Genomic DNA, 27,750 nt, shown 5'->3' on the forward strand with positions numbered 1-27,750 from the left:
CTCCCCTCTTCTCCCAACCTCAACTCTGTCCTGTTCTTCCTGATGAAGATATACAAATCATTAAAAGTAAATGATGACAGATTATTATTTGAACTATCTCGATTTACAATCTCGAGGAGTTCTGGGAATCTCGTGATTCCTGTAACTCCCCGGATGAAGACCTTTATGATGACATGGGTTTTATGGTCACTGGTTGAGTTGTTCAAAAGAAAATAGTCGGAAATAATAGCAAGGACCTGCGGAACCTCCGCGATAAAAGCCCTTGCTCGAGAGAATGACATATAGTTATTTGAGGGGTGTATATGCAACAGACCGCTGCCTCAATTGCTCCCAAAATAAAGTACGAGCTGGATTTGAAGCAAACACACACCCCTGTCTATGTGCGTATTTAACACATCACTATTACATAGCTCGGATTGATTTCAATTAAACTGGGCAATAGGCTGACACCAGAGGTCTAAGGCCTAAGGCCTATACTTCCGTGGGCCTTCACAAAACCTATGACGCCTATCAGCTTCAACCTTTCGATATTTGATGATCATTTTAACAGTCGCTTTGGTCATTTTACACTAAAGGGAAAACTCATAGGGAAGGCATGGCGATTGTGAATACAACAGCTCCAAAAATGTCTTTGGCTTCGCATAGCACCAAAATGGCGGACGTATGATTTTTTTTCTTTCAGGTTATAATTGTGGGTAGCCTTGTGTTGGCTTAACACCAGGTGGGTTAACTCAGCCCGTCATCCTTCCGGGGTCAGCAAAATGAGTACCGGCTTACTGGGATGAATGGGCCATTCAAGTATCCTGCGGTGGAGTGGCGACCCGTCCAGGATTGTGCTGACTAGCCAAGAAACTGCTTCAGCAGCACTGTGCATCTAAGGATGCAAAAAAGGAGTGGTCATAATTGTGGGAGGAACCAGGCCACCTGTTCAACCAATGGGTGGAAAGGAGCGTTACAAACAGACAGACAGACGGATGACAAGCGTATTATTGTATAAATAGAAGATATTAGGCATTTTTACCCGTTACTTTGCTGACAGATTTAATCAAAAGACAGCATATTGTACTTCAACAAAATTCCGAAAGAATGGAAAAAAAATTCTGGAGAAGTTAACCCATGCTGGGTACGGTTGAGGGAAGAAGAGGAAGAAGGAAACTGCGTATGTGCTGGATGGATGGGGTAAAGGATGCAAGTATGCAACCAATCTGTCTCTTCCAGAGCTTCGGGAAGCCACGCAGGGTAGGGATGTTCGGAGAAATCCGATCATGAATGTCACCAGAAGTCGGACACGACTTAACCAACGACATACAGTAGATACAGTAGAAGGTTCTCCTACTGTATTGACATACAGTAGATACATTAGAAGAACAACCTTTAGAGACCATTTTTGCCAACAGGGCGGAGGTTGGACTTTTTCGGGCACCGTGGTCCCCTTTTTGAAGCCTACGCCCATGGTTTTGACCTCGGAAGGATGACGGGCTGAGTCAACCCCCCCCCCCCCCCCCCCCCGGTGTTAATTCAGTGATCAACCAGGATTCGAACTCAGGATCATAGCATCCCAATCCAGCACCCTAACCGCTAAGCCAACACCAGGCTTAGATACAGTACTTATATATTATATACATATATATTGACGTTAAAGTTTACTGATTTTCACGACGTGATTTTCTAGGTTGTATTCTATGGTAAAACACACCTCGTTGTCTCCAAGTTTGCACACATTCGGGATCCGAAGTGGACACGCTGCCCAGGAAGTTGTTGAGGGGAGGTTCCAGATCCCCGGGGGAACAGGAGGGTCCCTGCCCGTCGGGCAAAGCCGTGACGCATTCGAAATCCTGGCGCAGAGTCGTGAAGTCGAGGCCGGACACCTGCTTCATAAAAACCTCCCGCTGCGCAGACTCCAGCTCGTCCCAGTAGCGAAGGACATGATGTTGTCCCGCCGCCGCCAGTCGCTCCCGCAGCACATCTTCCATCCTTGGGTACTTCCTTATCGGCGTCTGAATGGGCGACGTGGATCTCCGGGGAACTGAGTTACGAGGGGGGAGTCTATAGTGACCACGCCCATTGCTCCACCTCCGCCACTACAGCAACCACGCCCATTTCTCCGCCTCCACCACCTTAGCAACCACGCCCATTGCTCCACCTCCGCCACTACAGCAACCACGCCCATTGCTCCGCCTCCATCACGTAAATACGGACGTGACGAAATGAACTAAATTCTCAGAACATTTCTCTGCATCGTCTTTGTTTCTTCCCATTTTCTTCCCACTGGGTTTTCTTTTCATGGTCGAAACCGTAGTTTATACTTTGAGCAGTTAATACAATAACAACAGCGAATTGTTTTGAAATACAATAAATCATTATATGTGAGACACGTCTCCTCGACTGATGTGATATTTTCTAAATCCAAAAATGCCATATAGTCAGGTCAAAATACAGTTTAACCCCCAAAAAATTGCTACAAAAGGTTTCTCAACTGATTCTGGTAGGGTTTAGCGTACGTTATAACATACTAAAAGTTTACCAAAGTAGGACCCCCGGAAAAGTGTTTTTTTTCAAGATGGCGTCCAAGATGGCCGCCGAAACCTCTTAATGATCATAACTATGTAACTATCAACTCAAATTTGATGATCTTGGTGTCTATCCCTAGGTTTTTGGGGGCAAGGAACACATTAAGACAACTTTGGATATTACTGAGCTGTTGAATCATTATGAAATTGAACTCATGACCTTCAGCTGTCACCTAATGCACAAACACCTTTGTCCATAGAATAAGTTTCAGAGCGTTCAGTTTTGAGTGTCATCCTCCTCCTCAGTATCGACCTCTTGAGTGTTGTTTGGATTGTCACAGTTTTCAGTTTGGCAAGGGCCACATGCAGCAGTGCAGCGGAGTCCATAGCGTCTGCAGCTGCATCGAGAGGATTTGCATCCCCCCAAACAGTTGCAATGGATAATTTTCAAGAGTTCGTCAGGCGCAGCATTGTTTTGGGTCATAATTGGAATTAACTGATCATTTTCCTGTTTCCATCCCCATTCAGTTGGGTTCATTTCATTTGCCATCCCCATCCATACCATAATTTGAAAGTACACACGTTGGCTATGGAATATTGTTGCAGGTGATGTTGGGGGGAGCCGTTCAGAAGTGACAAATGCTTGAGCAGTTGCCACTTTTTTGGTGAAAATGATATGGCGCAGTGATGATAGCGTATCATTAGACTTGCCACCAAAGAGATCAACCATCAGGTCTTTGCCAAGATCTGATATGTCCTCTTGAGATTTGTTTTGAAGGATGAATGCACTAGCACAGGACTTCATGACAGGATCAGATTTCACTAATTTCCGGAAGGCTGACTTTTTTCCGATGCCGAAAATCCTTGAAGTAGAATCACATCCTGAGTAGGCATGTACAAAGAGCAACTCATTGCACACATCGTCTCCTAAAGTTTCTTTCAACAGGTTAATGTTATACACTCTGTGTTCTTTTGACTGCTTGTTTGCATCAGAACGGAAGTAGATGATCTCATTGTCTGTTCTGGAGTAATGAAGGAGCAAGATCAGCAAATCTGTATCCTCACCGACCAACGTTGTGGTGCAATGACGGGATCGTTCAACAGTTGCCTTAACGATATCAACGTCTGCATCCCCTGGTGACTGAATGACATGGCATCCCCTTTTAGTTAGTGCTGTGCTGATGAGAGCAATCATGTCTGCCTTGTTTTTGTCACGAGACAAAAAGTCGTCCTTTTTGCCTGCAAACTCTGTTTCTGCAGTGAAACTAACAATAGGGTGCAGGTTTTTTCCTCGTCTCTGATGTGTTGTTGTCTTTTATGGAGGGACCTTCACCATAGCCATCGAACACCACTGTCGCTTGTCCGTAATGTCTCACAGTGAAGTCTGCATAAGACTCAGCTATTGCATTATATGAGTCGCCTTTGTTCCACGGTAAACGATGGAGCAAAGAGCCACCATCAAGCACGTAACAATCTGTTTTGGGAATAGAGTTCATCACAGCCTCACTTGATAAGTCTGCAGCATGGTCTCGAATTGCCTGAGCAAGCTGAGGTTTGTCTGCTTTTCGAAGAATGTTCCTGGTCTCAAAGAGGGCTGGAGGGTAGGGGCTTAGTTAATACGTCAAAACCTCTTCAAGGGAAAGATCTCCTGACCTTGACACCAGAAGGAAACGCTGGAACAGAAGGGCAGGATCAATGGTACGATCAGGAGCAATCTTCACAGCAGAGATATTCCCAAGGGTTTTGGCTCTGTCTTTCCGCTTGAATTTGTAAGTAAATGCCGACTTTCCGATTATATCTTCAATGATCTTGTTTCCAACCGATTCAAAGTCATGTTAGTGCGGGAGCCCAGAAACATTTGTTTCACATCTCGAGTACAAAAGGTTTGAGGCCTGGAATATATGCATCTATGATAGGAGACCCCAAAAAGGCAATTCTTAAGTTCTGCAATTCTGCACAGCAACCAGGGGGCGCCACCAAAGACCCCTAAATGTGACTCTTAATTCACAATTTGAGTACATCTTTCAAACTTGTCTTAAAATGTTCTCTATAGGAGTGGAAATCAGAATTCCCAATTCTTAAGTTTTCAATTTGTGTATTAGGTCGCTTAAGAACGACCTAATTAATGCTAATTAACGCTAATTAGCATTTTTAATTCACAATTTGAGTACATCCATGAAACATATGGCAATGTATTCCTTAGGTCATCCTAAATCAAGATCAGTCATTCTTAAGTATCCATTTCATGTATTAACCCACTTAAGAATGCACACTGACAAAAAGGAGAAACATAGATTGTATACAAACACAATGTTTTATTTTTTTATAAACTACACAAAAATGTACTTAGTATGCATGAATTATGCTTCAAAATCAGATCATAGTAAGTCATGTAGTAAATTGGCGTCCTGGTTCTACCGCCCATCAACAATTAAATCTCAAATCTCGGAACAAAAAACAATTTTTAATGTTAATTTTATAAAAATTAATACCTAATGTCTAACTTTTACTCTATTAGCGATATTGCTGTTTTATCTCTGACTATCGCTTATAAACTATTTAACATGTTTAAGCTAATTACCCTGAACTAAAAACAAATTTTAATGTATGTAAAAACTCAACTAACTATATCAACGAAAAATTATTGAATTTATCTCAAACATCAACATGATTGTATATATGTTGTTTTATCCAACATTCCTAACATTATTTTGCTTAAAATTTCAAAAACATTACAAATTCCCTGTCAGGATGCTTTGGATATGTACCGTACTGAATATAATCGTATGAACAGGTTTGGTCGATTGTAAACCTACACATCACCATCATCACCATCTCCTTCAACGTCCTCTTCATCAGAAGATGACTGCGCTAGGACCTCATCATCGTCAGCATCAGCTAATTCTTCATCATCTGGAACGAGCGACTCCGGAAGTTGGTCTCCCTCAAACCAGATGGGTTTATATTGATCTCCCACTAGTTCCCATCCGTCATCCTCTGATGGGTGTTGCTGGATGATTGGCTGGTGTAAGTTTGGCATATATAGAACCTCTTGTTTTGGAAGGTGGTCACTGCAAATGCTTGCATTAAACCCAACCCACATAATAGGCAATACATCATTGCCAATGGCATGGCTCATCATCCACACGAGGTCCAGGTGGCGAGCCTTGTTGCTAACATCTGGAAGGCTGTAGACTGCAGTGTTTTTGTAACTGAACTTCGTCATCTTTGGTATCTTCCTATATGGCTGGAGTGCAGTATCTGTACTCTCAAGGGTTCTCTTCCTTTTGCCTGTCTTTACTTGCCGAGCACTAGTTGAGGTTGAAACTGCCATGACAGCAGATGCTTCACGTTCTTCATCAGGTGCTGGCACATTTTGGTACAGAATACCCATGGTATCGTGCAGCGAATTGGCTCCAGACATGGTTTGAGTCATCTCATCGAAATTGTCGAAGGCTAATCCGACTGGTTTACCTACGACTGTTCCTTTTGGACAAGCAAGCTTCTGTTCTTGAATGGATTCAGCTGTGGCAGTTTCAACTTCTTCCAATGTGTTGTAGCTTAAACAGTGACCAAACCTGTTCAGGACTTGAACCATTTTTTTACTGCCAGTGACCGACTTAACACTCATACCAAGAGCTACATGTTTTGCAGGTTTTGCGCGACCCCGTTGTACAATGAACAAGGCATCCTGACTAGACGAATTTGCGCGGCGCTTTACTGACTCTGTATATCGCTCTGGTTTTAGCCCTCCGTACAAAATATTGAAAAAATCTACTACAAGTTTTGGGGGTGACGAGTCCCCGTTTCTTAAATCCTCCAATGTCGGACATTCAGGAAGGTCGACCTTTTCAACCTTGAGCAACTGGTTGCGCAAAAGCAATGCTGCTTTGGCGATTGTTCTCTCATCAGTAGATGTGTAATCATATACCACACGAATTGCATCATCTGCGGTTTCTGCATTATATAAGATGTTTCCAAGCCTTTTCCCAAGTGAACTCTGTATCTTTATGCGCGCTTTGAAGTGACTCATCAATGTCCTAGAGAGGCTGAAGGCGCTTCCCCTGGGCGTTTCTGCGGATGCCGAACAAATATCAAGATAACGTTCATATACAGAATTAAGAAGTTCAGGTCTGTTGTCTATTATTACAGATTGCTCAATGTATGCAAAAATGTCCAACACACTGGTCTCAGAAGGCGTTTTTGTTTCACGTGTGTCCTTTTGGGAAACTCGATTGGCTGACAACAAATACGCACTTTTACATGAATGATGGTAGTGGGCCTCCTTGGCAATTAAATCCGTATCAACTACTTTTGGAATAACCTTACTGTCATTTAATGTCTTTGCTGCATTTTGGATCGATACACCGGCTTCAATGGTTTCACATCTTCCCAACAGTTCGACGCTTCCACCTTTGAGTCGTTTTATCTTTTTCTCACAGAATAGACAAACAGGTGGCAAAATCCCGGCAGATGATGTAGAAGGTGCCGACTCCTTGGATGGACGTAAATGTGGGGCATTGCTACGGTGAACATCACTGGCGGCTTTTAACAGGCGGCGTTTGGGATGAGATGGCGGTAAAGTTCTTGTAACAAGAAACATGGTAACCATCCATTTCAGCAGGAGACGTAGGCAATCTCTGAACTACACCACAATAGACAGAGTCCTGGAAATGTTGCTTTTGCCGTCTATTAGCTGCTGCTGTTTCTACTGCTTCCCATTGCGTATCCTTGAAAGGTAGAACGTCTGGACGAGCTTTCTTGTCTGCACTGCGTTGGATGTGAAGAATACATCTGTGTTCCAATGATGAAACAGTAGGCTGGACAGTAGGCTGGACAGTAGGTGTAGTATTGGTGGCCGATTCCATGGTTGCATGTTTCAAATCATTGTCTGAAAAATAAAATCACAGCGGGTGGTCAGTGAGCATGGCGAGTCAGTCAGTTTTGGTCAGTGAAATCCAAAAGAAGTTATTTCAAATTTTGAGGCAATGTCATTATTTTCTACTCAGCTGTGGTTCGAACCTGAAATCGGTATGCATACAGAACTTTGGATACCCTCATCTGCCTGGACATTTCCTGCGCGCCACCTAGGCCTAGGGCTACATAATTCTGTATCGGCCCCGAATGCTTATTAGGCCTACAGCATAGTATTGTTTGTTGGGTTAGGGTTAGGGTTGGGTTAGGGTTAGGGTTAGGGTTGGGTTAGGGTTAGGGTTAGGGTTACCATGTTTCTTGTTACAAGAACTTTACCGCCATCTCATCCCAAACGCCACCTGTTAAAGCCGCCAGTGATGTTCACCATAGCAATGCCCCACATTTATGTCCATCCAAGGAGTCGTCACCTTCTACAACCTCTGCCGGGGTTTTGCCACCTAACCCCAAACCCTAACCCTATTTGTTGACTTACCTAAGCAGTGATCTAGGCATTGCAGGCAACATCAGACATTCTGCAGCCGATTCAGAGAATCTATGGAGGGAAAGAGCAGGAGATTCCCCATGATTAGGTCCTATGATAAACCGACAACTCCCTCTACAGGGTGTCCCAGAAAGTTCGTCCCTCAAGATAGTGTCACAAACCTGGATTGATAATGTGTTAATATTTCCCTTTAAGTCACTGGTTATTATTCCCCAAACAATGTTGTATATTGGTCCCAGTTATTCACTGCAGGACAGTCATTTCTGTAGAGAGGCACTTCCTGTTTAGGGTGTAATTGGCTCAAGTTAGGGAAGAAGCCTCCCCATTGGCTGGGAGGCCAAAACTCCTTCCTTAACCAAAACTGAACACCCTCGATCCGGCCAGCCAGACAGGTGTGTGCATGCTCAGCACTGGTGTGGGTGTCTACTTGGGGCCTGCCCTCAGGTCAGCACTCCAGCCCCTCCCTTGCATATAAGGGAGGGCCAGCCAGGGAGTGGAGGGGGGGATAGCAGCCAGTGACAACCCAAATTCCGTTACAATACTGACTGCATTCTTAAGTGGGTTGATGCATGAAATGGACACATAAGAATTGCTGTTCTTGATTCACGATGATCTACTGAACAGTTTGGGACCAATTTGAAAGATGTACTCAAATTGTGAATTAACACTCACCTTGCCAGGGACGGGGTCAATGAGTACATTTTGCGTTCTTAAGTGGGTTAATACATGAAATGGATACTTAAGAATGACTGATCTTGATTTAGGATGACTTAAGGAATACATTGCCATATGTTTCATGGATGTACTCAAATTGTGAATTAAAAATGCTAATTAGCGTTAATTAGCATTAATTAGGTCGTTCTTAAGCGACCTAATACACAAATTGAAAACTTAAGAATTGGGAATTCTGATTTCCACTCCTATAGAGAACATTTTAAGACAAGTTTGAAAGATGTACTCAAATTGTGAATTAAGAGTCACATTTAGGGGTCTTTGGTGGTGCCCCCTGGTTGCTGTGCAGAATTGCAGAACTTAAGAATTGCCTTTTTGGGGTCTCCTATCATAGATGCATATATTCCAGGCCTCAAACCTTTTGTACTCGAGATGTGAAACAAATGTTTCTGGGCTCCCGCACTATGTACATTCACATCTGGCCCAGCCACTATCCCGTTGACAATGTTTCTCAGAGTAGGATCAGATGTGAAGGGTGAGCAGGCTGCAAGCTTTATCCGAATTTTCTCGAGATCAGATGCATCTCTTTTGATGCGCGCCTCAGTTGAGTCTTTGTGTTGCGGACTTGGAGTATAGGTTAGGTTTGTGAAATCCTGCATCGCAATGTTGTACTCGGATGTTACAGGTGCAGATAAGGTCCAAAGGTTTCGCATGTCCTCAGTCATCCCACTGCCGCGAGTTAGACCACCAGTGCTCTTCAGAGACCTCATCAACGTTTGTTCGATGACAAGATCACTACTATGACAGCTCGTGGGCAATGACAGCTCGTGGGCGAACTGCCTGAATTATGGCATGACCAACTGCCGCAACCTTGCGTCTTGTGTCTTTCCCAACGAACAATGTTTCCAGTGCTGTCCGCAGACTAGTCGGAATGAACGATAGGGCTGAATCAAGTTTTAAATCATCACTACTTGGATACTGATTCGTCACGGTAGAAACCTGAGATTTTATATCACTTCTGATTAACCTAGCAGCAGTTTCAATAATAGCGCGTTTTTGGGACTCTTCATCGCCTTCCTGACACGTTTGCTTGTAGTATGATCTCAGAATCTGCGACGTTTGTTCTCTCATCGTAACAATATCGTCCACGCCTTCTCTTTCACCAAAAAAAATGGAGTCCTTAAAGCGTTCTTTAAGACGCTTTTTCAAACTGTAATTGTCATACGGTTCCGAATCAGGATTACAAAGATACCCTTTCATTATGAGGCTCAAAGATGTAACAGTTAGTTGTTCCTCACTGTTCAGTTCTAGGTAAGCACACATTTTCTGAAATGCTTCATACTTATCTTCATCTTTAGGACGACCACACTTTCTGCGCTTGGCTTCGGGGGCTTTCTGGAACTCTAAAGGCACAGACTTGAAGGACCGGAGATTTCCACTACACGAATGATGATAAAGTCCGTCTGCTGCATGTAAATCTCGTAAATAGTATTCAATCCGACCCTTTACAGTATGTCCCCAATCATCTGAACGGGATTCACAGACCTCCACAATTGTCTCCACAAATTTGTCAGTCCGTACCCAGCTAAAGTGTCCCTTGTCCAAATCAATTGTACATCCACAGAATACGCAATCCTTTTCACTGTCAAAACCTCCACTTGATTGTCTTGTGGTTCTCTTTGGTGGCACAGAACCACTACTTTTCTTTGCAACATGGCTTTTAATGTTTTTATCATTTATGTACTGTTGACGACAGCTTTTATGCACTTTAGTACTGGCTTCAACTACAAGATCGTCCTTCCGCTTTACACTGGCTTCATTTATTCCCTTCGCCCCCTTCCACTGAATTGCAACCCAGTTATCACTGGAATCCTCGATCTCCTCCTTGCAGATTGGACAAAAAGCTTGACTGGCTGTGCTTGCACTCATTGTTGAATCATGTCTGAAAAAGAGAAAGATGAGAATTAGTTATTCAGTTAGATCCAATTCGACACATTCTTCAGGTCAATATATGGAAAATGCCCCCTCAACCTGTTAGATAATGGCCCACTTTCATTTTTAATGGTCTTAATGTGTTCCTTGCCCCCAAAAACCTAGGGATAGACACCAAGATCATCAAATTTGAGTTGATAGTTACATAGTTATGATCATTAAGAGGTTTCGGCGGCCATCTTGGACGCCATCTTGAAAAAAACACTTTTCCGGGGGTCCTCCTTTGGTAAACTTTTAGTATGTTATAAAGTACACTAAACCCTACCAGAATCAGTTGAGAAACCTTTTGTAGCAATTTTTTGGGGGTTGAGGGGGTATTTTCCATATATCGACCTTACTAATAAGATAATAAGAGGACAAGGGACGGAGGGCGGTCGGACAAGGGACGGTGGGTGGTCGGACAAGGGACGGAGGGCGGTCGGACAAGGGACGGTGGGCGGTCGGACAAGCGACGGTGGGCGGTCGGACAAGGGACGGTGGGCGGTCGGACAAGGGACGAAGGGCGGTCGGACAAGGGACGGAGGCGGTCGGACAAAGGACGGAGGGCGGTCGGACAAGGGACGGAGGGCGGTCGGACAAGGGACGGAGGGCGGTCGGACAAGGGACGGAGGGCGGTCGGGAGAAGGGACGGAAGGCGGTCGGACAAGGGACGGAGGGCGGTCGGGCAAGGGACGGAGGTCGGTCGGGCGGTCGGACGGAGGGCGGTCGGACGGAGGGCGGTTGGACGGAAGTCGGACAAGGGCCGGAGGGCGTTCAGACGGAGGGCGGTCGGACAAGGGACGGAGGGCGGTCGGACGGAGGGCAGTGGGACAAGGGATGGAGGTCGGTCGGACAAAACGACGGTCGGTCGGACGAAGGTCGGACAAGGGATGGAGGATGTTCAGACGGATTGCAAACCTGTAGTCACCTCCGGTGAAACAAGTAGTGCCCTAATAATAGTCAGGTTCACTGTTTTTTCGTTCAAAATCATGGTAGATTAGCAAACCTATACATTTTTGGAAACGTTATTACATGGAAAATCTGAAAATCAATGTTTACATTTGCCAATTCCGACCAATTCGATTCGCCCAATTCGACCAACCGACCAATCGCTTCGATCGACCATTCGACCAATTCGATTTGCCAATCAATTTGACCGACCTTTGCTTGTGTGGAACGGACTGTGAAAACGATGCGGACTATATTGTCGGATACGACACACAGGACAGTGATGACGAACTCTAAATGGCATATTCTGTAATCGTGTATGTTTGATGCCATTGACTGCCTGTGTATATTTTGTCATTGACTGCCTGTGTAGATGTGAAGTTATACTGACTGCATGTGTATATATGATTTTGCTGACTGCCTGTGTATGTTTGGTGATATGAATTATTGTGACACATTTTGATGTTATTAACTGCCTGTACAAAATGATAACATGTATTTGATTATGCAACTTATCGCGAATATAAAGACAGTATTTTGCAATTCAAAACCTTTGATTCGTGTCTTACCATTCCCCATAGCACTAATTTGATACTTTCATTGGATTCCTTGTCCCTGAAAATATAGGTTTAGTATATTTTAAAAAGTTTTTAGGGTAATTAGAGGCAGAAATAGAACAAAATATGTATTTTACAGTGGCCATTTTGAAAATCCAAAATGGCCGCCATACAGGTATCTCTCCAAATGTAAACATTGATTTTTAGTTTCCTTATGCTATAACCTTTCCAAAAATGTATAGGTTTGCTAATCTACCATGATTTTGAACGAAATATAATTTATTGACATAGTGAACCTGACTATAACAGAGATTTGTGCTTTCGGTTGAAACTTCCTGCCATAACCTTAGTCGAACGTCAGTCCTGGGCATCCTGTTCGTGAAAGACTAGGGCCAACTTCCACCTGTCAACCGCACAGGAACGTGGGAATAATTGTGGCAGTTAATGAAGAAGAATAAGTGTCTTAGATTGAAACAGGTGTCATCATCATATGATGCAATCAGAAAAGTTTATTTTAATTGTTGGGTAATCTTGCAAGGACAATAAACACGTCGAAAGTTTTATTTTCACGTCCAAATAAACTTCGGAAGTTCTTAATACCGTCTTGGGCTAAACCAACTTGCCAACAAGTGATTAAGTAACAATAATTATAAATAACAAACTCGAACCCAAACTGGTTTCCTCCTTTTTATAAAAACACCCTAAAGGACACGTGTGAACCACGTGATCATGAGCTTTGTGACGTCACAGCAAAACTACAACTATCTTTGGGTTGCTCTGGTTTCGCCTTTAATGAGACATCTTTGTGTGGAATGTACCAGAGCAAGAAAGCTAAAATCTGTTCTTGATAACCGAGTCATTCGAGGTGCATCTATTTATTACGTACTTTTACACCCCATACACCATGGGGCAAACCCCCCCCACATTCAACGTATGATATTGGAGGAACCAGAGCAGAAACATTGCGAGGATGAGGAAATCCCCAAACTTGTGAATTTGTGCGTGTTTAAACATGTAAAGGTGAACGTAGGTACGCAAAGAAATGTAGGTACGCCAGTTTATTTTAGTTATATTAAGGGATGGTTTGAAGAAGTAAACAAAACATTCTTCCTGGACATTGTTGTTGTGTTCACAGCAAACAATATTACATTGTTCCAGTGTTGTAGAAACCTTAAACTTGTAAAAACGTTATGTGTTTTGTGTTGCTGTGATTATTTTAAACTAAGGCCGAGTTTCTCTTTTTCTGTTGCTCAAAGTCCCAACACCTGAAGCCCGAAGCAGCAATTTTGACTGTTTTTGGTTTTTTTAATCCCTCTTGCTTCCTGTGTTTGAACAGTCAAAATGACGGCTGAAATGGTTCTAGGTAAGAACAAGTTATTGGGTAACAGGATTTTCACCTAACATGACCTCTGACCTTTGACCTCGTGACCCCAAAATCTAAGTTCAGCTTTACCTCATTTTACATACCTGTACCAAGTTTGACATAGATCCATTCAGCCGTTCTCAAGTTATCGTGGAAACGAAAACCTAGCACGGACAGACGGATGGAGACAGCTGGACTGACGACCTGAAAACATAATGCCTCTGGCGACTTCGGCGCTTCCTCGTGTTAAATTAACATTTTTTTGCATTACATTTCTTTCAAGCGACATGCAATTTACATTTCACGAGCGTGGCTCGGCCCACTACACTCGCCTCACCACACGTCACTGCAGAGGCACAGGCTTGTTTAAACTGAAGATGATCACCTGACTCAACTTGAGTTGCTGTGTTGTCATGATTTCCAATCATAATACAAACATTTATTTTATACAAATTTTATTTGTAATTTTGGTGATATCATTTATTTGTAATTTAAAAGGTCCAAGTGGTCTAAAGCTCTAAACAGTCAGGGGGTCCATGCTGGTCTAATGGGTCTAAAGGGTCTTACTGATTTTCAGGATCTTAAGGATATTTGTGGACTTTAATGGTCTTCGGGGTTTTTGGGGTTCCTTAGGGTCTTCGGGGTGTTTTGGGTGTTCGGGGTGTTTTGGGTCTTTAGAAAACTTTATGTTGGGTTTTAGAAGCCAACTTTATTTTGTATCAAATATCAAAAAAGTACGTAATGGTAGACCTATGGGTGGATACACATGGACGCTCACCAATACGTGAGTGTGTGTAGAAACCGGAGGCAACTGCTGTGTTCAGGGCAAATAAAGTATTTTAATGCGTAGGAGATAAGGATTGTTACCTGAAATGGGTCACAAAACTTCTAAAAAATGCCGAAAGTACCTGAGAGAAAGGCCTCTGCACAACAAAGAAACTTGGAGATGTTTCTCAGCTCACCGAACAGGTAGCTGCTCATACTGCAGACTCCCAATCATGTGGGTCCGTACAAGGCCCAAGTGGACGGGTATGTGCTACACAAACCCCAAATGGATCCCTACCATTGAATGGATTGTGTATCTGGACTTCTGAACATCCATGGGATGGATATATATGGGGCTTGTGAATATCGAGGTTAAGTTTATTTTATTTTGTGTGCAGCCTATGGCTGCTGGTTGCATCATTGATGGGAGCACGGCTGTGCAATTCATCAACATGCGTGCCACCTGGTGTTATTGTGGACCTCTCATGTCATATCTGTGGGTAATATCCTATGTTGAATTTCAGTTTCCCCTACTGTGGACATATTATGTCATATCTGTGGGACATGTGTCATATTGGTGATAATATGACCTTTGACCTATTGTTTTACCTATAATTGATGTTTGACCTATATTATCTGGACATAGGTCATATCTGTCAAATCACATTATAATTGCCCTGCCTGGTGTGCGTCCCTCAGACTTTCCCACGAATATGGGAATATCAAAGCGCGATGGCTTAGCCGTGTGGCTGGAGCTCAGACCATCATGGAAAGAAAATATTGGATTTATTTTTAACAAAATAAAAAGCAACTTTACTCTTGCATTTAAATGGGAAAAAAACGTTTGTGTGTTTCTTCAACATCAGGCGCAGCGTCATAAGCTGTGCAAGTCCTCTGCACCGATGGCTCTCCAGGTGGGCAACCAGGTGCGCATCGTGTCATGGTGCAAAGGGGTTAGCGTGTATCGTCATAGTCTTGATGCAGGTGTTCGTTAGTGGCCGGTACGTTTTCTCTTGCACGGGCAGCTTCTCCAAATCATCCAGCGTCTCGAGCCCGTCGATAACCTTGCACGCCGAAAGCCGGTTTGCTTGATCAGTTCACGTGACGCCGTTCTCGGTCCGAATCCAAACAAATAATAAATAACAGTTTTTCTCAAAATGAAAGCCTGAACCTTGGACTGACCAGGATATCTCAAATACATCTGCGAGGCAACTTGTGATGATGAAAACCCAAGCTTGTGATGATGCAACTTGCGATGATGAAACCCAAGTGATATATCAATCGGCCTGGACGATCTCATTGCATGCAACAGCTAAAAAGTGCTGAATGCCAAACTGTATTGTCGAGGAAAATATTTGAAGTTTACAAAACAATTGCTTGTACAGTATATAAAAGCCAGTGACAAAGAGGACATTCTCCATGTTACGCAAGCAAACTTGGTTCGTTTCTCTGACCCCCTTCACCCTGCATTCCCCTTCCATGACCCTCCTCTACCCCTCCCAGGCCTTTCATTCCAATATTCTCCATTCCAACATTCTCCAATTCTCTCCAATAGACCCTGGTGTTGGGCTAGCGGCTAGGATGCCGGCTTAGGATCCTAGGATCCTGGGTTCGAATCCCGGTCGATCGCTGAATTAACACCAGGGGGGTTGACTCAGCCTGTCATCCTTCCGAGGTCGGTCATCCTTCCGAGGTCGGCTAATTGAGTACCAGTTCACTGGTAATTCCCTGTTTGTCGTTAAAGGCGGCAAAAAGGGTTGGCGTCAGGAAGGGCATCCGGCCGTAAAACATTGCTCCAAAAAGGGGACCAAAAAAAACAACAACAACCACGGTGCCCGAAAAAGGCCAACCCCCGCTTCGCGGGGACAAATGGCCTCTAAAGGTGTTTTTTTTTTTTGTTTGTTTTTCTCCATACATCCAAAGCACCTTGCCTTTCAATTACCACTCCACCCCAAATTCCCTACACCCTCTAAGTTGAAACCTCTAAGTCACGCTGTTGAAACCAAAGCTTTTAGAATCATTGGAATCTCCCGCGATGAAGATAACTCCGAGGGCCTTTCACTCTCACCGCAGGCAGGTTGGTGGTCTTTCTGTCTTCTACCGACTCCTCTCCGGCCTTTCTCCCCCAGCTCTATCTGTGATCTGTCCCCCAAATATTCCTACAGGTCGCACAAGATCTCCCAGCAACCCCCTTATGGTTAAACTGCCAAAATCAAGACTCTCTGCTCACCTTCACTCCTTCATTCCTCTTTTCTCCCACCTCTGGAACAAACTCCCTCACTCTCTTCAATCCCTTTCCTCCCTCCAGGTCTTTAAAACAGCTGTTCACCACCATCTCTTATCTTACCCCCATCCCCATCCAAAAACCCCATCCAAAACCTTGATCTTTTCTACCCCCGTTAATTCACCCCAGATCCACTTTTTTGAAATACCGACTTCTTTCCTGGAAGTTTTAGCAGTGTGCATGTGTTTTTTACCTCCTCCCCCCAAACCCTCCTCCCTCCCACAGATCTCCCGATGTCCCTGTTCTCTGCTGTTGTACTTGTGTGCTCCCCTCTCTCTCCCCATCTTGTCTCCTGCTCCCTTTATTATATGTTTTTTATGTGTCCGTTTTTTTTTTTTTGTGATTAATGTTAGCTCTTACACGAGCCTCGATCTTGTATACAAAAAAAAAAAAAAAAATCTTCCCCATCCTCTCTACTTGCCTTCTTTTTTTCCAATTGATTTTTTTTATTTACCCACAATTCTCTCCCGTCTTCATCGCGCGTACAAAATATGTATAAGGCTGTAAAGGTTCAACATATGACTCACTTCCCAAAGATGGTGTACTTCATGTCGAGATGCGGCTGCTTGCCGTACGTGATGAAGAACTGCGAGCCGTTGGTGTTAGGTCCACTGTTGGCCAAGGAGACCACCCCACGGATATTGTGCTGAAACAAATATAACACCACCAGGACAACACGGCCGACTTTCCAATGCATGGTTTACAGGCCTGAACTAGTAAATCCAGATTTAATATGAAGTTTACAATCAAGTCGAAGCAGTTAACACTTGTAATGCGAAAGGATGCCATTTGGTTCATGAACAAAAAAACCCCTTGCTTCCTGATTTTTAAAATCCCTCTTGCTTCCTGTGTTTGAACAGTCAAAATGACGGCTGAAATGGTTCTAGGTAAGAACAAGTTATTTGGTAACAGGATTTTCACCTAACATGACCTCTGACCTTTGACCTCATGACGCCAAAATCTAATCAGTTCAGCTTTACCTCATTTTACATACCTGTACCAAGTTTGACTTCGATCCATTCAGCCGTTCTCAAGTTATCGTGGAAACGAAAACCTAGCACGGACAGACGGATGGAGACAGCTGGACTGACGACCTGAAAACATAATGCCTCTGGCGACTTCGGCGCTTCCTCGTGTTAAATTAACATTTTTTTGCATTACATTTCTTTCAAGCGACATGCAATTTACATTTCACTAGCGTGGCTCGGCCCACTACACTCGCCTCACCACACGTCACTGCAGAGGCACAGGCTTGTTTAAACTGAAGATGATCACCTGACTCAACTTGAGTTGCTGTGTTGTCATGATTTCCAATCATAATACAAACATTTATTTTATACAAATTTTATTTGTAATTTTGGTGATATCATTTATTTGTAATTTAAAAGGTCCAAGTGGTCTAAAGCTCTAAACAGTCAGGGGGTCCATGCTGGTCTAATGGGTCTAAAGGGTCTTACTGATTTTCAGGATCTTAAGGATATTTGTGGACTTTAATGGTCTTCGGGGTTTTTGGGGTTCCTTAGGGTCTTCGGGGTGTTTTGGGTCTTTAGAAAACTTTATGTTGGGTTTTAGAAGCCAACTTTATTTTGTATCAAATATCAAAAAAGTAAGTAATGGTAGACCTATGGGTGGATACACATGGACGCTCACCAATACGTGAGTGTGTGTAGAAACCGGAGGCAACTGCTGTGTTCAGGGCAAATAAAGTATTTTAATGCGTAGGAGATAAGGATTGTTACCTGAAATGGGTCACAAAACTTCTAAAAAATGCCAAAAGTACCTGAGAGAAAGGCCTCTGCACAACAAAGAAACTTGGAGATGTTTCTCAGCTCACCGAACAGGTAGCTGCTCATACTGCAGACTCCCAATCATGTGGGTCCGTACAAGGCCCAAGTGGACGGGTATGTGCTACACAAACCCCAAATGGATCCCTACCATTGAATGGATTGTGTATCTGGACTTCTGAACATCCATGGGATGGATATATATGGGGCTTGTGAATATCGAGGTTAAGTTTATTTTATTTTGTGTGCAGCCTATGGCTGCTGGTTGCATCATTGATGGGAGCACGGCTGTGCAATTCATCAACATGCGTGCCACCTGGTGTTATTGTGGACCTCTCATGTCATATCTGTGGGTAATATCCTATGTTGAATTTCAGTATCCCCTACTGTGGACATATGTCATATCTGTGGGACATGTGTCATATTGGTGATAATATGACCTTTGACCTATTGTTTTACCTATAATTGATGTTTGACCTATATTATCTGGACATAGGTCATATCTGTCAAATCACATTATAATTGCCCTGCCTGGTGTGCGTCCCTCAGACTTTCCCACGAATATGGGAATATCAAAGCGCGATGGCTTAGCCGTGTGGCTGGAGCTCAGACCATCATGGAAAGAAAATATTGGATTTATTTTTAACAAAATAAAAAGCAACTTTACTCTTGCATTTAAATGGGAAAAAAACGTTTGTGTGTTTCTTCAACATCAGGCGCAGCGTCATAAGCTGTGCAAGTCCTCTGCACCGATGGCTCTCCAGGTGGGCAACCAGGTGCGCATCGTGTCATGGTGCAAAGGGGTTAGCGTGTATCGTCATAGTCTTGATGCAGGTGTTCGTTAGTGGCCGGTACGTTTTCTCTTGCACGGGCAGCTTCTCCAAATCATCCAGCGTCTCGAGCCCGTCGATAACCCTGCACGCCGAAAGCCGGTTTGCTTGATCAGTTCACGTGACGCCGTTCTCGGTCCGAATCCAAACAAATAATAAATAACAGTTTTTCTCAAAATGAAAGCCTGAACCTTGGACTGACCAGGATATCTCAAATACATCTGCGAGGCAACTTGTGATGATGAAAACCCAAGCTTGTGATGATGCAACTTGCGATGATGAAACCCAAGTGATATATCAATCGGCCTGGACGATCTCATTGCATGCAACAGCTAAAAAGTGCTGAATGCCAAACTGTATTGTCGAGGAAAATATTTGAAGTTTACAAAACAATTGCTTGTACAGTATATAAAAGCCAGTGACAAAGAGGACATTCTTCATGTTACGCAAGCAAACTTGGTTCGTTTCTCTGACCCCCTTCACCCTGCATTCGCCTTCCATGACCCTCCTCTGCCCCTCCCAGGCCTTTCATTCCAATATTCTCCATTCCAACATTCTCCAATTCTCTCCAATAGACCCTGGTGTTGGGCTAGCGGCTAGGGTGCCGGCTTAGGATCCTAGGATCCTGGGTTCGAATCCCGGTCGATCGCTGAATTAACACCAGGGGGGTTGACTCAGCCTGTCATCCTTCCGAGGTCGGTCATCCTTCCGAGGTCGGCTAATTGAGTACCAGTTCACTGGTAATTCCCTGTTTGTCGTTAAAGGCGGCAAAAAGGGTTGGCGTCAGGAAGGGCATCCGGCCGTAAAACATTGCTTCAAAAAGGGGACCAAAAAAAACAACAACAACCACGGTGCCCGAAAAAGGCCAACCCCCGCTTCGCGAGGACAAATGGCCTCTAAAGGTGTTTTTTTTTGTTTGTTTTTTTTTCTCCATACATCCAAAGCACCTTGCCTTTCAATTACCACTCCACCCCAAATTCCCTACACCCTCTAAGTTGAAACCTCTAGTCACGCTGTTGAAACCAAAGCTTTTAGAATCATTGGAATCTCCCGCGATGAAGATAACTCCGAGGGCCTTTCACTCTCACCGCAGGCAGGTTGGTGGTCTTTCTGTCTTCTACCGACTCCTCTCCGGCCTTTCCCCCCCAGCTCTATCTGTGATCTGTCCCCCAAATATTCCTACAGGTCGCACAAGATCTCCCAGCAACCCCCTTATGGTTAAACTGCCAAAATCAAGACTCTCTGCTCACCTTCACACTCCTTCATTCCTCTTTTCTCCCACCTCTGGAACAAACTCCCTCACTCTCTTCAATCCCACTCATCCCTCCAGGTCTTTAAAACAGCTGTTCACCACCATCTCTTATCTTACCCCCATCCCCATCCAAAAACCCCATCCAAAACCTTGATCTTTTCTACCCCCGTTAATTCACCCCAGATCCACTTTTTTGAAATACCGACTTCTTTCCTGGAAGTTTTAGCAGTGTGCATGTGTTTTTTACCTCCTCCCCCCAAACCCTCTCCCTCCCACAGATCTCCCGATGTCCCTGTTCTCTGCTGTTGTACTTGTGTGCTCCCCTCTCTCTCCCCATCTTGTCTCCTGCTCCCTTTATTATATGTTTTTTATGTGTCCGTTTTTTTTTTTTTGTGATTAATGTTAGCTCTTACACGAGCCTCGATCTTGTATACAAAAAAAAAAAAAAAAATCTTCCCCATCCTCTCTACTTGCCTTCTTTTTTTCCAATTGATTTTTTTTATTTACCCACAATTCTCTCCCGTCTTCATCGCGCGTACAAAATATGTATAAGGCTGTAAAGGTTCAACATATGACTCACTTCCCAAAGATGGTGTACTTCATGTCGAGATGCGGCTGCTTGCCGTACGTGATGAAGAACTGCGAGCCGTTGGTGTTAGGTCCACTGTTGGCCAAGGAGACCACCCCACGGATATTGTGCTGAAACAAATATAACACCACCAGGACAACACGGCCGACTTTCCAATGCATGGTTTACAGGCCTGAACTAGTAAATGCAGATTTAATATGAAGTTTACAATCAAGTCGAAGCAGTTAACACTTGTAATGCGAAAGGATGCCATTTGGTTCATGAACAAAAAAAAATCCGTGGAAAAACGTCCGTGGCGATTCCCATGAATCACGTTCAAAATGCGTAATGTCCTGAGAAAACCTGATGGCAATTACTCCCAGGTGGAGTGTGCTACTAACTGGTGTATATAACCTGGTGGTTATTGCCAAATACATGTGTGAGATATGGTCGAGAGCATCCCAAAAGATTTCTTTCGGATTGAATACCCAAACAACCAAAAAGGTAGCTTTTGTATATTTCAGATTTTTTTGGTGCTGTCGCTAACTACACCGCCTAGGCTGTACAAACATGCATGCCCGGTTGCCCTGACAGATCAATTACGAACGCTATAATAGTCCGGCAGCTAAGCTAAATATAGCATAACAATTGTGCATTTTGTGAGGAAAGCACAAAATTTGGCACACTAGTACACTATCATATTGTTACAGACGCGGTTTTGGATGTTGGTTTACCGAGCGGTTTGGTATGACCGCGTCTGCACAGTTTACCCGATTATACTCGAACGTTGGCCGAGTCGCGCTACGCTAAATCAATTGAGGAAAGGACACACGGCTGGGTTTAAATGACACGACACCAGGGGTACAGTTCTCAAGACCTCCGGAGGAGGTTATAATATTTCGGAACGTTAGATTACAAGGACAAGAGGGACAGCATAGTAAGGTGGGCACTTAATTACGGTCTTATAGTAACCCCGACAGACGACAGATAAACGGGACAAGACTGACTCACACCGGGATTGATGGCAAGGAAGGGCAGGTAGTCGGTGGACAGCACAAGGTGCACTCTTGGCTCAGGGACAGGATCCACACGGTCCGAAAGATGCAGGGAGGTCTCCCAGCGCTCGGAGGTCGCGACTGGTTCTTCTTCAAGCTCGGGGCGCATCTGACGTCACGTCCGGTAAGTGGCTGCGTATATCCGGCGGGGAGTGACACGCCCTCGGCTCGTTAGCTCCGCCCCAGATGGAATCGGCCCGTTGCTTCTTATTGGGTGCGGGGGTTACCGGGCTCCGCCCTTGACGAGGAGCTGACAGCCAGCCCCTTCGTGGTAACCCCATGGGCGCACATGGCAATGGCGGCTAACCAAGCCGGTGTGAGGACGCACACTCCCCGCACCGCGGCCGCGCCGCCCCCGCTGTGGTTGTAGTTGTTGTTGTTGTTATTGTTTCATGAGGAAGATGGGAGGAGGTATGGGGAGGTCCTAAACTCACTACTGGTGCCATACAATCACATTCTGGTGCAACGAAGAGTCAGAATTAATGGAAACGAGTCCTTAACTGACATAGACTAAGAATAACTAGCAAGAGGTCCGAAAGTTGTCTACGTGAGATGCGGTGGACCTGGGCACGACATTTAATGGGGGAAGAAGGGGAAGGTCGGTTCTACAGAGTGTTGTTTACAGACAATGGGACTAGGGAATGGGGGATTGGGGATAGTTGGGGAGTATTGGGGAAATAGGGGAATATTTACAAGCGGATATGGAGGCCAAGTCCCATATCCGCAACAATATTATGAAAAGATCTGGATATTGGGCCATCTCAGATTCAGAGATTAGATTTTTGCAAGATTTGCAGATTTTGCAGATTTTGCAAGCTGAGATTGCAACGCCAGGGACGGCCGACTCCTTCCTGCGAGCTGCCCACGTCACCCGCACAAGAAGAGCTCATCAAATCACTGCAGCGGCACTGCACATCCTGCAACACCGTGCGTATGAACGCCACTGTATGACATATGCTGATGATGCAGAAGACCTGCCTGAGTTCGAAGACTGGTGTCACCAGAGAGGAGAAGACATTCCCAACTTTCAGTGCTGGGCAACTGTGCTGGAACTAGAGATGTTGGTACTGGTCTACGTGCGTTCTCTGCGGCAGGCTTCATTCACGACGTACCTTGATGCCCTGACGGAACTGGTCCCATGGTTCCATGCCTTAGACCACACACACTATGCCAGGTGGGTCCCTGTTCACCTGAGGGACACGGTTGCACTCCCAATGAAGCACCCAGATGTAGCCAGAGAATTCAGGGCTGGCAACTTCACTGTACAGAAGACGAAGAAGGTGTTCTCTTCGATCCCAATCGAATCGAAATCTTGCAAAAATCAAATCTCTGAATCTGAGATGGCCCAATATCCAGATCTTTTCATAATATGATCGTCTACTAGTGTGCCAAATTTGGTGCTTTCCTCACAAAATGCACAATCGTTATGCTAAGTTGCCCCACTATAAGGCGAGTTTGCACATTTTAAAGTTTGTGATGTACACCGGCTTTTAAACACATCCGTTATTAAAGAACGATGAAAGTTAAAGGTATTTTCATAAGTTGAGCAATCGGGCTCTGCAAATTTTAACGTCAAACTGCACATAATTGTTTACTCGCTATAAAGATCTATCTACCTTTAGGTGTTCGTTAAACTCGTCTTCAAACTTTCGTCCCCAGATACTGTTGCCTCCTTTGCCTGTACCTGCGTGAAAGGTAACAACATTACCTTACCATTCGATCTTTCCAAGTATCGCCTCATAGCATGAGTCACGTATCGCTTTCACGATTTAATGGCCATTTCCTCAAACAGTCCTCCGAAAAAAATCCTGCCCATGCTTGCCATAAAAAAATTCGAAATCATAATCTTCACCTGTGGGGTCCCCCGTCTGCACCATGAAGCCACGGATGTTACGGTGGAAGAGGCACCCATTGTAGTAATCGCTAGCACACAGCACCAGGAAGTTCTGCACACAGCAGAGCGAGGGCATGAATCATGAATCGGGTTCCGTGTCTACGTCTCAGATGTACACAAGTTCCCTCTACGTGTACAGATCCGCATTGACTACACAACGATAGGGTATCTGTAGTTTGGCACGACAATAAAGGGCCTTGCCGATTGGCCGGGATGATCATTCATTTCTAATGTTCCACGTCATTGCAATCAAAGGCAAAATCGGAACACAGGATGTTGTTATTAAAGCTTTTCAAATCCTTTGTAGATCTGGGTTCATCAGTCTGAATAATAATAAGAATAATAATAAATAAATAAATATATATATATTGTAAATATAATATTCTTATAAATGTCACGTTATGTTAAACTAGATCCAGGAAATTAATTAAGGTTGATTAAATCCGATTTTAACTATAACGACCCTTGGTAGAGCGCACACCTCCACCAGGCTGAACAGTTTATGTTTTCTATCCCACTGATAGGCCGGATCTGGATTCGGACCTGATCCAAAATCTAATCGGCTTCTTCTCGTCACCGTAACCAACTCATTCACCAAGTTTCATCCAAATCCGTCCATAACGTTTTGAGATATCCTGCTTTCTATTGCTTTTTGCCCTGTCTCTCAATGATGAAGAATCACTCAAAAAATTCTCAGATACAGATCCGGATCTTCACCAAAATGTAACGATTTTGTCCTCGTCACATATCCAACCTGTCTACCAAATTTCGTCCAAATCCGTCCACAACCTTTTTGAGATATCCTGTTCACAAACAGAAAGAAAAAACAGGGGTGAAAACATAACCTCCATCCACCTTCGGTGGCGTTGTTCACGAAGGGGACTGCGACCTATTATAACCACCTTTAGAGGCCATTGGGAGGACCTATTACCTTTAGAGGGACTGCGACCTATTACACAGTCTTATTCCTCATCTACATCAACAACCTCTCTGATGCTCTGGAAAAAGAAGAAGAAAACAAAATCCAGTCTTCCTTTTTGTAGGCGACTCCACATTATGTCATACAACACACCATCCCCACCCGCAGGCAGACAGCAGGTTTTTTTTGTGTACAAGATCGAGGCTCGTGTAAGAGCTAACATTAATCACAAAAAAAAAACTGACACATAAGACATAACGTACACATAAGAGCAAGAGGATGGGGGAGAGGGGGCAGCATACAAGTACAATATTTGAGAGCAGGGACATCGGGAGATCTGTGGGAGGGAGAGAGCTTGGGGGGAGGGGGCGTGGGAAGGGGGGTGGGGGAGGTAAAAAACACATGGACACTGCTAGGACTTCCAGGAAAGAAGTCGGTATTTCAGAAAAGTGGATATGGGGTGAATTAAAAGGGGGTATAAAAGATCAAGGTTTTGGATGGGGGAAGATAAGAGATGGTGGTGAACAGCTGTTTTAAAGACCTGGAGGGAGGAGTGGGATTGAAGAGAGTGGGGGAGTTTGTTCCAGAGGCGGCAGAAAAGAGGAATGAAAGAAAGAGTGAAGGTGAGCGGAGAGCAGTTGAGTCACTCCGTGGATCTGGAATTGATTAGATACTGGTCTGATAAATGGAACACATCTTTAAGTTCTGATAAATCTCACAATCTCACCCTGTTGTGGAAAGAACGTCAAATGAACTCACCGATGTCCATTGTCAGGCATTGGAAAAGGTTGAATCTCCTTAAGTGATAGGCCTCACCATTAGCCATGACCTCAAGGGTTAACTATATAAAAAAAACTTAGCCTTCAAAGAGAGATGCAGACTAAGCATGCTCCATCGTACCAAATCTTTCCATGAAAAATCTGAGATGCTCGCAGCCTATAAGGCCCTTCTTCATATGTAGCAAGGCCCTATAAACTCATTGGGGCTCTCCCCTATGGGCGACTGCCGCTGCATTACATCTGTCGTTCCTGGATTATGCGGAGATCAAAACGCTCAACATTATTGGAATCTCCCGCGATGATGCCGAAGCGAAAGGTTTGTTGTTTTCTCATCGCAGGCAGGTTGGTGGTCTTCTGGTCTAGCTCCCTTTGCCTTCTCAGCACTCCAACCCTCCCCAGCTTGGTCAGGTAACTCCCAACCTGGCTAAACTCTCAAAATCCAGGATTACCTCAACTCCTTTTGTTCCCGTTTGTGAGAAAGCTCAATCTTACTCTTCCTTCCAGGGATTCAAGCACGTGATGTACCACCCACCATCTCATGTCATTCCCCATCTATTTATATCCGTAACTGTTTATATCCTCTTACTTGCAAGTTACCGTTTCGTCTCCACTTCTGCTGTTCATTCATTCCCTTCTTTATGAAAACAGTGGCAGTGGAGCAACAGTTGGAGTACTGCCGCCAGTCGTCCAGCTGTTGCCGCACTGTCACGATGTTGCCTCTTTACCCTCCATCATCTCGTCCTTCCATGAGGCTCGATCTTGCATAAAAAACCAAGTACATCCGATTGACTTTTGCTATTCACGCTGTTTGTTGCTTATAATTATATATCGCTCTATTTAATCACCGATGATCTGAACACACCTCACACGCCTTTGGAACTTGCTCACAGAACAACTCCAACTTCAAATCTCCAAGGTCAGTGTGCAGAGTCACAGCCTGTCATTCCAGAGAAACGTGGAGGAGACGCAATTAGACCATCCATACCTAATCCATTACACACACACAATATATATATATATAGTGTACAGAGAGATATACATACAGAGAGAACGTTCAGTTCAATCATACAGAGAGAGATATATAGTATATACATACAGAGAGAACGTTCAGTTCAATCACGTGGATATATTTCATAAATGGAAGGACTTTGTACCCCATATACTGCACCGTAACCATATGTGTATATATATACAGCCGTCACACACACATACACACACACATAAGAATATGTGCACACACACAAGAATATGTGCACGCACGCACGCACACACACACACACACACACACACACACACACACACACACACACACACACACACACACACACACACACACACACACACACACACACACACACACACACACAAGAATATGTGAACACACACAAGAATATGTGCACACACACACAATAATATGTGCACACACACACAATAATATGTGCACACACACATGAGAATATGTATGTACACACACACACACTCTCACACACACACACACACACACACACACACACACACACACACACACACACACACACACACACACACACACACATAAGAATATGTGCACACACACAAGAATATGTGCACACACACAAGAATATGTGCACACACACACATGAGAATATGTATGTACACACACACATACACCGTTTCGTGATGTCATACATAGGTTGTGTAACCTAAGCACCAGATATTGAGCCCAAGACAAAAACTATAAACGAATACAACGTCATAGAAAATATACATTCTTTAACGTACCAAAGCATTGGGGATACTTATGATTTGTATTTTATTTTTTTAAAGCAATTATGATTTAAAACTCAGCCTCCCATTTGACTAGCGTGATATGAATACAGGAAGCACACGTGCTCTGACCTCACCATTGAACGTTGGCGCTTACAAACTATTTTTTTTTTACCGTTAAGACTATAGCAAATAGTCAAAATACTGTTTTCAAAAACACTATTCCATTCTCATTTCGAGCGAGGAAGCATCTGGTTCACCGTCACACTGACTCCGGAAGTGTTTTCCTTACGGCATTTCTCTCACAGATCAGAAAAATTCGTTATACTTGTTACATTTGATATTATCCCTCGAAAGTAATATGATAGTGCCTTTAGATTGAAGAAAAGTAGGTTAAAAAAGAATATCTCGTGAATTGGATCGTTTCTTTATACACC

The 27,750-nt window shown here is 44.0% G+C and overlaps 3 protein-coding genes across 4 annotated transcripts in view; all 3 read right to left on the reverse strand.

The window, feature by feature from the left end:
- LOC137438789 (UDP-N-acetylhexosamine pyrophosphorylase-like protein 1) overlaps positions 1 to 2,080 on the reverse strand; it is a 38,065-nt gene extending 35,985 nt beyond the window's left edge. The window contains exon 1 of one of the 2 annotated variants that reach the window (XM_068134146.2): positions 1,697 to 2,080. In XM_068134146.2, the coding sequence (XP_067990247.2) occupies positions 1,697 to 1,973 (277 nt within the window). In that variant the 5' untranslated portion in view covers positions 1,974 to 2,080. The remainder of the gene's footprint in view (positions 1 to 1,696) is intronic. The other variant, XM_068134149.2, reaches the window with a different exon arrangement.
- A 12,918-nt stretch (positions 2,081 to 14,998) lies between these two features.
- On the reverse strand, positions 14,999 to 17,316 carry LOC144888649 (peptidyl-prolyl cis-trans isomerase-like 3). The gene is made up of 2 exons (XM_078767285.1): positions 17,013 to 17,316; positions 14,999 to 15,266 (listed from the first exon to the last, which is right to left on the reverse strand). Exons 1-2 carry the CDS (start codon positions 17,181 to 17,183, stop codon positions 15,141 to 15,143), a joined length of 297 nt encoding a protein of 98 aa, XP_078623411.1. The 5' UTR covers positions 17,184 to 17,316; the 3' UTR covers positions 14,999 to 15,140.
- Positions 17,317 to 18,889: 1,573 nt separating this feature from the next.
- On the reverse strand, positions 18,890 to 27,617 carry LOC137438794 (peptidyl-prolyl cis-trans isomerase-like 3). The gene is made up of 6 exons (XM_068134158.2): positions 27,451 to 27,617; positions 26,430 to 26,504; positions 23,828 to 23,921; positions 23,592 to 23,659; positions 20,933 to 21,051; positions 18,890 to 19,185 (listed from the first exon to the last, which is right to left on the reverse strand). Exons 1-6 carry the CDS (start codon positions 27,451 to 27,453, stop codon positions 19,059 to 19,061), a joined length of 486 nt encoding a protein of 161 aa, XP_067990259.1. The 5' UTR covers positions 27,454 to 27,617; the 3' UTR covers positions 18,890 to 19,058.
- Between the last annotated feature and the right edge of the window lie 133 nt (positions 27,618 to 27,750).

Source organism: Myxine glutinosa, chromosome 13 (genome assembly GCF_964187855.1).
Source record: "Myxine glutinosa chromosome 13, kmMyxGlut1.1, whole genome shotgun sequence".
In the NCBI taxonomy this organism is placed as follows: Eukaryota; Metazoa; Chordata; class Myxini; order Myxiniformes; family Myxinidae; genus Myxine; species Myxine glutinosa.